Below are 11,213 nucleotides of genomic sequence, written 5' to 3' on the forward strand. Positions count from 1 at the left end.
GTGATGACTACTCCAAAAGCTCTATAATAACATTTTATGTATGCAGACCATTTATCTTTGCAATGATAATATAGAACCAAAAAAAGTAGGAAAGATGGTAATTGAAACCCCTCAATCCTCAATCTCAACCCAAAATGTACTGCCCATGAGTTTACCTTCTCTAGGGTTTTCCTAGTAGGATGGTCAAAATATTCTTGTGAAATGGCTAAAAAAGCAACGGATGAATAAAAGTACATCCTACTTGATTATGACAAGCAATAGTTCTGATCTACAAACACAGCATAAAGACGATTCCCAAACTGGTCCAATTGACATCTATTTCAATTGATAAATGTTGCTACAACTTCCTAAATGAGACTAGTTTGTAGTTGGTTTACTAAATTTCATAATGTCGTCACTGTAATTGTATACACAGAAATACTGCTTACCTCTTTCATTTGAGTGTGGTTCAACAGAGAGAACTTGATTTGATTCTAGACTTGCTACCTAGCACTTAGATGAACTTACAGCCCTTCTATAGCTGATCTACAATTGATCAAATAAATTACCCTGCTTTATATGTTTTTTGAAATCAAGGAACCTGTAACAGCTGTAAAATCTCCCTAGGAAATGTTCCTGACAAGGAACTCAGTCTCCATTTAAATCCATCTGAAATCAAAGGCCACAAAAATGTTTAAGGAAAAATTTTCCACATGCATTCCAAGCCAAGCTCTAAGGAACTGCCAATGAGACCAGCTGGTTCTCTACTTCTTGCCAATTATGAACCTTGGTCACCAGCGGGTGCGAGGTTGCAGAGTTAGTCTTGCACCAGGGATATGAGTTTTCATAGTCAAAGAGTAAGACTCTGATACCTACATCTGCACATTCAAGAGCGTATCGGGGGTTGTCATCAATCAGAACTTGGGCTCCCAAAGACCTGTGAAGAGTAATTCAATATATCAGTGTAAAACAATATGAAGCTTCGATGCGATTTATGGAAATGGATGAAGGAGCAAAGGCTCATCTTGTCGGATGAGAGAATAAATTCAACTCAAGAACTAGCCTGGTTTTTATGGTTGGAACTGGGGTCAAATTCAAGGAGTATTTTAGTTTAACAAAATGGACGGAATGCAAAAGAGCTTGGACAAAAAATGCTTAAGAATATACCAGTACATGACATAAGTCCTGAAACTTATTAAAAAGGAATAGAAGGCAAAAGAAGCATCAGATAAAACTTGACAAAAGACTTAATTACCAAACACCCAGTATTAAAACATTGTATTTGATTGTATTTTATTTACGAAACTTGAGCACATGTTGGAGCGAATCCTCATGAAGTCATGACCATTAGGTCATCAGGTCAAGTATGTACAAATTTGATAGATAGAGCAACACAAATTTGTAATATGCTACATATAAAGGTCTGCAAGAAGAATGAAAAGAAAATAAAGACACCAAGATAACACTCTATGCTGTAACATAAGTACATTATATACAATTTCTTTAATAATTTAATTCTACTTGTGCATTTATGAAGTCTATCAAGCACATTCATATCGCAATACTAACATCCGTCGTCATGTCAGGCTTCTGCGAACGTGGTCAGGAAATAAGCCCAGACGTTGTGGGAGAAAAGCATGTTTCTAAAATTTGGCTTGTTGACAATATCTGATAATGCAAGAAAAAATAGCTATCTATAAATGCAAGTATCCAAATGTCTAGGAGGAGGTTCATTTTCCGATTAGCAGCTTTAAAATCTTAACTCAAAACAATGAAAGACATGCAAGCATAAAGCATATAATAGAACTAATCATGTTTTAAGCTAAAGAGAGCATCAAACTCAATTAACATGGCTTACTTGCAAATCTCAGATTTTGGCCGTGATTGTCCATCCAAAGCAAAATGATTCCCAAAGTGAATCTCCTGAAACAATCCAGGATAATGCTTTTCAATCCACTTCAGTGTGTCTTCTTTGATTGCATGCTGCCGAGATCTTTTCAAAGCAACAACTTATTCAGAGAAATTGCATCAATTGTGGCAAGTAAAAACATAAATAGTTGCATCATTCAGAACAAAAATCACATCAAAAATATCCATATGAGGAAGACTTACGTCACCACTGATAAATTGCAAAATGTGGCCAGTTTGTGAAGAACATGTTGAGCACCTGGGATAGGATGAATACCCTCTTTGAAATAAACAGTTTTAAAGAACTCATGAACACGGATATCAGCTGCCACAATAAGCAAAAAAAGAGCTTTATATAATCAAGGAGAACTAGTAGATGTTGTCAAATATAATAAATAAAATTCTACTTGTCTGCATCAAATAACTCATTAGTTTTGCATTACAAGGTAAAATGTAACATGTACAGTATATGGGATATTGAGTGGCACCTTCCGCTCGAGAACAATTCCATATCTGTTGAGAATCACATACAAATGCATAAGCATTTGAGTTGCAACAGAGAACTAAGGGAAAAAGTGAGATCATTCATTATATTAAAAAAGGAGACCAAGAACCAAGCTTCCATATAGCCACCCAATCAAAAAAAAAAAAGAAATAAAGAAAGTGAAGCCATTGGATAGTACCTTGAAAAACTCGTATACATAGTACTCTGTCACTGAGTGATTTGAGGAGTAGCGATCCGCAATAAATTGGTTTAAAGCTGAGAGAAAGCTTCCGAGGACTGAAAATAAGATAACCAGAGGAACCAAAAGATTAGATCATATATCCAGAAAAAGTTTCATAATAGAATACAATCATTTAACCATGACATTAATACATAGCCTCATTTGCAAACAGAACTATGATATTCAGAAAAACAAATAAAAATTTCTTCTTCATTTTTTGAGAAACTTACGTCCTATGCTTACAGAAAAAATGCTGAGAGACCAAATTAAATAATATAAAGCATCAACTATAAAGTTTCATAAGAATACCAGTGCCCAGATTTTATATTTGCAATAATCTACAACATCCACCAACGAGCATAATGAGAGCAAGATGAGAATTTTCATATAATGTCATAAAATTTATAAGCAATCAACTAACTCATACATGCATCCAGATTTTGCATACAGCAATTGTACTAAAGGGACACTGTTCCAACATAAACTGCTCAGAGTCGACTGTCTAACTTTACAGGCTTATTCCTTAAGCTTCAGAGCTCATGCTTCCCGTATGCTTACAAGTGTGATTGCTACATCAGCAATTAATGTTGGACCTAAATACTTACAGGTCCTTCAACTTATATTCAGGGGTTGCAGTTCCAAGTAACAGAAGGGATTAACAGATATCATGGATGGCTTGCAGGCTGTAGCACATGGCATTGACATTTTTTGTCAGAACTTGGATGTTAGATCTTGGGTAGTGGTTTTTATTTTGAGCAAACAATCCTGACTCCAATGTGACACTAAGCGTACAACTCAAACGCGACAATGAGAACCCAGGTAGAACTCCCAAGAATCGTACCTTGCTCCTAATAAAGTTTCAGGACTTTTAAAATTTATTCACCATAAGCAAGAAAAATGCATTAAAAAAGAACTTAACCCTCCTAAAGAATCAAAAGTATGAAGAACTGAAGGCAAAGCGAACAGAAAGTAAAAAAAGCAATGCATAGAAAATGGATACACATCTCAACATGACAACTGCAAAACATGAATTCATTTTCTTTTTAAATCTTGATGTCAAGGTTGTCAAAAGCAAAAGGTGCCCTCATGTCAATGGAACCCCACATCTCCTGAGGCGCTAAGTGCGAAAAGGGTGCTCGAAGAAAGGAAAGTGCTAATTCATGAAAAGTTAAATAAATTCATTAGCAGCAAATGCTATCTGTATCTAAAACAACACAAATATCATAAAATTAATCACTCAAGTTTTGACATCTTAAATCATAATCATCTTTAACATTGGATATAACACTCCATATCCTGGAAAACATCACATCAAGATACCAGTTTAAATTACATGCTTTTAAACAAGAGCAGCAAAAATAACCTGTTAGAAATCCTAAATAGCTTCAAAATTCAAATATGGCTATAAAGTACCACTTCCCAACTCAGCATACTCGATGTTTTTCACTTAAAGAAAAATAAATTGCAGAACATATTAAAGTAACCCCTCATGTGTAAGGGCTCTATTAGAACAAGATGCCCCTTAAAACAGCTAACGGAGTTCTAGAAGAATGACAAAAAAGGGAAAAGAAGAATAATGATAGACAACGAAGAAGCACTCACTTGCATGCCTTTCGCTTTGTCTTAGGGCTTGTCTAGGGATTGATTCAGTAAAGTCACCTCAATCGGGGACTGTTGAGGCACTCAAATGTCTCCCCTCACTTGAAAATTTAGGGAAGTGCTCGGAGCACATTAGATAATACTGCTTGATGTTGTGTAAATAGACACCAAGGAATATGAATACTAGGTGTACCCGTCAGTACATAGTACACAAGCGATTAACTACTATCCACTACCTCACTGGGGCAATTCGTGGGCAAACTGACCTGAACCAGCCCTAATTGACTCCATACTACTGAATACCAAGCCTAAAGGTATTTACGCCCTCTATCTCCCTCCCTCTCACCTTTCCTTTTTTGCCCCTTTCTTTTCTTTTGCTTCTACTTGATATCATGCTGCATGTACTATGCTAGCCAGTGATGAGTATGGGCCTAACTGCATTTTGTTAAAACCTAAACAGAAAGTACATATAAGGACATATCCAGGAAATTGCCATTTGATGAATTCTTCCTTCCAAGATGAGAGTTTTAGCCATCTCCTACCAGAAAGCATGACTGATCGTCAAAGGACATAAGAATTACAAGAGCATATGGCTAAAGCAATATCAATAGGATTATGATCCCAAGCATTACGACATCTATGATAATCATCTTTTAAAGAGGTCTACCATTGTGCCATCTCCTACCCAAAAAAAAAAAGATAAAACGTGGTTGTCATAAGTATCATTAAATCACATTTAGCTTTTCCTAGAAAAATTCTATCATTTAACTGCACAACTATAACTTACAGAGAAGGGGGGACAATGCTTATATATATTGCCAAACATAAGTACGCGACTATAAAAGTGTATCTCACCCAGATTTTACACCTATACATGGATCCAATTAGAAGCTCAAGCACAGAGTTGGGCCTTTTCCATAAAATAAAAAAGAAAAATGGCAAGATGCAGCACAGGTATCTAGAGCAAGACATCAGCATGCTAAGATATGAAAGAGGTGGATGGTTTATTTTACAGCACTAAATAGATGACCTTACACAGTTCCTAGCCACTAAACTTATGGGCCAACCACCTAGACCTCCCTGCATGCAAGCTAGCTGCATATTGGGTGTCCAAGCGCCATGCCAAGGCCTAGGCAGCCAAGGTGGATTAGACTATCTTTTAGGCGACTAATGTAGTAGTAGGTAAGGCAATTTGAGGTAATATGACCTATGCCTAAACATCTTACTTAGCTACAACTCATGAACTTTATTAATTATTGATTAATTATTTGCTTCAAATTTTGCATTTATTATTCATTATTTGTTAGAGTTGCTTGCTACATTAACTAAAATTCTTGAGCATTTTTTAGGCCAAACAATTAAAACTATAGGATGACATGCAAGAAAAATTTGCATCGCTACAAATTGATACGTCATGACTAAAACAGATCCTAAAATAAATGTCATCCTTCTAATATATTTCCATAGTGTGTATTTGTGTTTTTAGTCCACTTAGTTACTCACCTAAGCACTATGCAGTCCCTTGGCCACCTGTGTACTGCAGTTCATCATTTACAACATTTCTCTAGTAAATCCATAGATAAAAGGTCATGGGTCTACTATTATTATTAGCAACTAGGTGCCAAGCGTCAAAATCATAACCAAGTCTGTAAAGATATACCGGTAATATAGATCAACGTTGACCAATTTGGATAGATGGTATGATTACCTTAGCTGTTTAATAACTATAGACTTACTAATAATGCATATGATGAATTTGATTCTTTTCATTATTGGCAAGCATGCCTTATACGATCTACCAAAAGTGGTTTGCATTCGGTGGAGTATTCAATTTGAAGCGCAATATGTGGGTCACGAAACCTTAAAGTCATAAATTAATGTTTCTTGCTTGTCTTTAACGTCTTAGTTTTCTAAACAATATGTATAACCAAATTCACATTAAAGTGGTGCCATGTAGGTCCTACTGATGCTCTTTAAATGCATGTCAATTTTCCAATAATAATTTATTTGACCATCGTTTTCATCCATATTATTTGTAAATAAAGCCTATTGAAGTAATTTGGCATCCAGTTGCCATCAAAGTTAAACAGAAGTTTTATCTGAATCGAGGTTTATTGCATTGACACTGAGCACCAAACTAGTACCTCACCAGTACATTTGAGCCCTACAAACACATGATATACTGCTAGAGGTGAGGTAGCAGTTGTGCCGTGTATCAGTAATTAGTACAATGCCGTATCAAGCCCTTATACTTTATTGATGCCCTATCGATATGGCCTGCCTGTTATGGAATGGTAGATTCGGTACAGAAAAACTTGATCTAAATAAAGAAGACAAGGTTGTGAAATAAGTGTTGTCAAAATCTTATGACTATAATCTAGATCAAAATAGCCCCAAATAATCTAGATGTCATCATTTGATCAGAAACAATTATGATCTTATGACCCTCCCCAAACCCCGTAGTGGCAGAGCCTCGTGCATCAGGCAACCCTTTTTGTATATCTAGATCAGTATTATGGATCTCACAATCCCTTTAATCATTGAATGTAACTTAACCCATTTTTATTTACATATTCAATCAGGTGAAAGTCCATTTTCTATATGTACGGATTTTTATATTTAATGGATAGTAATTTAGCATATTCTTACTTTTGACGTGTCTCTTATCTTGTTAAATTTCTAGAAGAAAATCATGAGGTGATCTAGGGTACTCTTAAAGAAAATCAGCAGGGGGAAATCTTCCTATCAGTGGTTTGATCCGTGATCCAGTCTGATCTAACCACTTATAAGATTTGCAATTAAACCCGATCTTGACAACATTGTGCCTAACAGAATGATGCTTAGCTGAGAGAAATATTGGAAACAAAAAGCAAAACTTGGATGACAAAAAGAACAAGGACTGAACTACAGCCATTAAAGCAACAAACTTCCGACCCACATATCATATGATCACGCCAACCACTATTTTCAAGGCCACGATATGCTAAAGAGAATTTGGCCATTTAGAATTTTTCCTCCTCTAGGAGTGGAAGTTCTAATTATATTAACATAAATGCTGAAGCCATTTCAAAGCAGTGGAAAGAGGAAATGTTGCTTTAAGCAAAAAAAAAAAAAAGAAGAAATGTTGCTCACCTGAAAGGATGTAAGGAGATAGTAGTGTTTTGATGAATTTTAGGCTAGAGTTAAGCTTCCTACTTTCTGAAAAGCATATGTACTACCACTTCTGAAAACAACAATTAAAAGAAACCGTGAAATAGGTCCACCTTCTAGATGTCAAGAAATCATTCAAATAAGCTGAAAGGTATCCTATTGACCACATTAGATGCCTGAGTCAAGAAGATCCCAAAACCTACATTTTTTTATATTCCAAAATCCAGTGCTGCAACATAAGGTGAAGGAAATCCCACTCAACATCTTTCTACTAAATTTCTTATCCTTTTTTTGTTTCCTTTTCTTTTTCGTTTCTTCCTGTTATCTTTACATTGATGAACTGCAAAAAAAATCTCTTAGATTTTCGTCTTCCTCCATTAAAACCCCAAACTTGGTAGCAGTTTTGAAACCAATGTATAATCACAACTCACACAAGACATAAAATTGCAATCAATGGTGACAATAACAATGAATGTCTCTACCCTCTCCAAACTAATCCGATTTAAAAAAGAAAAAGTTGCAGCTTTCAGAAGATTAATTGTGCATCACCACCAACCAGAAACTACTTCAGAACGTATATAAGAGCTATTCTAGTTGGAGCATCTATAGACAGTATTCTCTAAAATAATAATTGAAGACAAGAACAAGTCAATCCCAGGTTGGTGCAGCCTATTTCAGCACAAGGGCATAATGCTCCACAGGGTAACAGTAATCTCTTTTGCAAATATATAATGTGGCAAGGAATCATTCTTTTCTAAAAATCCTTACAAGTTCCAAGCATCAAACAGAACTTAATATGTAAAGAAGATGTTGTATGTATAGCAAGTTGCATGCAAGCTAGAACTAGGGAACTTTATATAAAGATAAAATACTTAATGCTTACTAAAGCTTCCACAGATATTGGTACATGCCATCAATAAAAAGTTTATCATTGAAAAACAACCGCATGCCTCTTCCTCAACCAACAATGTACAATGAAAGCCTCATATAAACAGGAATAATATCAGTGATAACAATAATCGAACACATGCCATAGAAGCAAATATACTAATGCATACTAAGGGCTTATAACAGATACCTTCATCAACATCAACAGCAACCACCAATTTCTCGGGCAATGAATGGTCAGAAAATCCAAGGGGATTTCCATGTATGCATGCTCCATTTCCATTCACCAATTTTGCACCCACCTCCTCTCCAAAGACTACTTCAGAATTACGAAGGGATTCGCAATAAGGTGCCACGGCATGAGCCTTTCCTCTTTCATCATCGACTCTTCTAAAAACATCATCATGGCGACCCATACAGCTTCTCAATCTCAAGGTATTAGACGAAATTTTTCTGAAACTAATTCTCATATCAACCCAAGCCCGACTACGGAATCTACCCTGCTCGTAAGATTCACTCAACTGACTAAACCCACAGAAGGTTGCAGAAAAGGGATGCTTAGTTAAAGCCATAGAACCACGAATACTCCAAAGAGTCTGGAATTGACAAGAGAATAATCGCAAAGCTTCTCTCTTTATCATCACTGTGCACACATTCCAGCGAAATCCAAACCCTTCAAACAATAACTACAGCCCAAATCTCTAGAACAGAAAATCCCCAACAAAAAATCAATCACAATTCATCATAAAATCAATAACTTTTTTGCAAAAAATACCAAAGAATCAAAACGCTAAGGGACCTAAAAGGCAAAGCAACAATGTATGAATCAAAAACGGCGGCTTGAATCAAATTTTTTTTTTAAAAAAAAAAACCCTGCTACCCTTTCAAAAATCCACAATTTCTATCCTGAAAGCACCAACCGTCCACCGCCAGAATCGAATCAATATTGCTTCAGACGATGGAAAAAATTCGACACCCAATTGAAAAAAAACTTCTCTTCCATGACAGATATAAAGAGAAATAGGATTGGTTGGTGCCGTAAAAACGCAAAATCCCACAATGTGGCAACACCGGAGACACCCCGGAAACAAAAATATCACAAGAAAACAATATCAAAAACGGGAAAAGGATAAATTTCTAGTTAGAGACGCGGAATTGAGGGGCTGCAACTCCTCTGGAGGAAGAATTCTCGCTCCCAGAGAAGTTCGGAAATCGGAGAGATCTCCCTTTATCTTTGCCTATTTTTTAGGGTTTTGGGGAGTTATTTTTGTGAATGGTTTTGGAGAGAATTTCTCCGTAAATTTCGATCTTGTGCTCGTTCCGGGACGGTGGTTTTTTTTGTTTTTGGAAAGAGAGAGGATGGTTGGGCCGCCTGGAGGACGATCTAGACCGTACGATGCACGGGGTCACCTGTCTGCACAGCAAATCCAACGGTCAGGATCGGCCGGAGAGGCTGAGGTATGCAGTTCTGATTCAAGTGGTCCCTGCAGGTTGTTGATTGACATGGAATTGGCGGAGACCAAAAAGGATCCCAATCCTAGATAAAAACCAATTTTTTTTTAAAAAAAAGCACGAAAATAAAAATAAGAATTCGAATTATAAAATTAAGTAAAAGAAAAAAAAATAATAGACAAAGGCAAAAAAAATACTTGATTAATGAACTTTTTAAAATCCTAATTAGATTAGCCGGTGCTGGCAAGTAGATTCCACATGTCACTAATAGCTTTTTGACTATTATTTTGAAAGGTAAACTTTTTTTTGTTTCGCTTTGGTTGATACCAACTTTCAAATTTTTTAATTCAATATTTCAAGCATAATCCTACCGTCAAAAACCTCTACCGAAATTTTATCAGTCATTACACATGAGAAAATGAGAACATTAACATAGTATATTTTATAGTTCAAAGGGCATATGATATGATACTCTTTAATGCTTAATTATAGAGATTAAATTGAAATTTACATTTGACTTAAGAAAATATATGGAAAAGAAAAAGCAAAAAATTAAGAAAATATTAAATACTATAATAGATTTTTTTAATTTATTAATTTTCAAAAAAGTTAATCTTTTTACATAATTTTTTTAGCAATCAAATATATTTGGATTTCTTGAATCTAGTTTCTGCTTTTGGAAAAGATTTTGACCCTAGTCACACGTCATTGTTTTAGATATTTCAAGGAAGCCTTTTGTTGAAGATTCCCACGAGTTTTATTGTATAGTCATAGCCATACAAAAGATGTGTGATAAATGATATACGCCATTATTGATCCCCACAGTACAATTTGGATGATACATTTTATTTTAAGCAAAATCGAAAGAATCCACATACGGGGGGGTGTTTGTTATAGAAGATCTTTTTAAGATCAAAAGTCATATAGGGGTAGATAATCAGATCGCTATGTTTGGTTGCATCACCATAATCTTATGTAGCATTGATCCTAAATTTCTGCTTCTCAAATCACCGTCCAATCCAGTGATGGGACACACATTTTTGAGATCGAGTATCCAAAATTATTCTAAAGTGATAATCTTGGGCTGAAATTTGAGGATAAAAATATTCCTTACTCCAGCAAAAAAATAACATATTACTATAATATATAATATATAATTATATATTATATTATGTTGATATTATACATTGTATTAGTGATATATTATCTTATAATATATTATTAAACATATTATTGTCATATTAGTATTCAATGATAATTTGAAATCATAGTAGAAATATATTATTGCATTTTATATTTACACAATGAAATTATATAACATATTACTTCTATTTGCCTTATTTTCTTAATCAAAATAAACATTAATATCAAAAAAAATATTATAAATACAAATAAAAATATTAATTCTATAATAATAATTAATATATCTTTATAGGACTAGTAATTTATAGGACTACTAAATATATTTTTATGAAATATATTAATTTTTACTATAATATATTTTATGTGATT

General features: G+C 34.8%; 1 protein-coding gene across 4 annotated transcripts; it reads right to left on the bottom strand.

The window, feature by feature from the left end:
• Positions 1-300: 300 nt before the first annotated feature.
• Positions 301-9,576, bottom strand: LOC103716941. Of its 4 annotated transcripts, none has more exons than XM_008805146.4 (6): positions 8,440-9,574; positions 2,571-2,668; positions 2,331-2,400; positions 2,092-2,212; positions 1,838-1,972; positions 301-916 (listed from the first exon to the last, which is right to left on the bottom strand). In XM_008805146.4, exons 1-6 carry the CDS (start codon positions 8,888-8,890, stop codon positions 712-714), a joined length of 1,080 nt encoding a protein of 359 aa, XP_008803368.2. In that variant the 5' UTR covers positions 8,891-9,574; the 3' UTR covers positions 301-711. The 4 variants fall into 4 exon arrangements, with proteins under 4 accessions (XP_008803368.2, XP_008803370.2, XP_017700650.2 ...); XM_008805148.4 differs by having other exon boundaries at positions 2,376-2,400; positions 8,440-9,573; XM_017845161.3 differs by having other exon boundaries at positions 532-916; positions 1,838-1,902; positions 8,440-9,576.
• Positions 9,577-11,213: the final 1,637 nt, after the last annotated feature.

This window comes from Phoenix dactylifera, unplaced genomic scaffold (assembly GCF_009389715.1).
Source record: "Phoenix dactylifera cultivar Barhee BC4 unplaced genomic scaffold, palm_55x_up_171113_PBpolish2nd_filt_p 000085F, whole genome shotgun sequence".
In the NCBI taxonomy this organism is placed as follows: Eukaryota; Viridiplantae; Streptophyta; class Magnoliopsida; order Arecales; family Arecaceae; genus Phoenix; species Phoenix dactylifera.

What these genes read in the sequence shown, in the direction of transcription:
- LOC103716941 (XM_008805146.4), bottom strand. Translation starts at nt 8,890, where the DNA reads ATGATAAAGAGAGAAGCTTTGCGATTATTCTCTTGTCAATTCCAGACT. An exon ending in TGCTGTTGATGTTGATGAAG is followed by an intron (nt 2,669 to 8,439) that starts GTATCTGTTATA and finishes TCTTATTTTCAG; the next exon opens with TCCTCGGAAGCTTTCTCTCA. An exon ending in TGCAATTTATCAGTGGTGAC is followed by an intron (nt 1,973 to 2,091) that starts GTAAGTCTTCCT and finishes TGCTTTGAAAAG; the next exon opens with ATCTCGGCAGCATGCAATCA.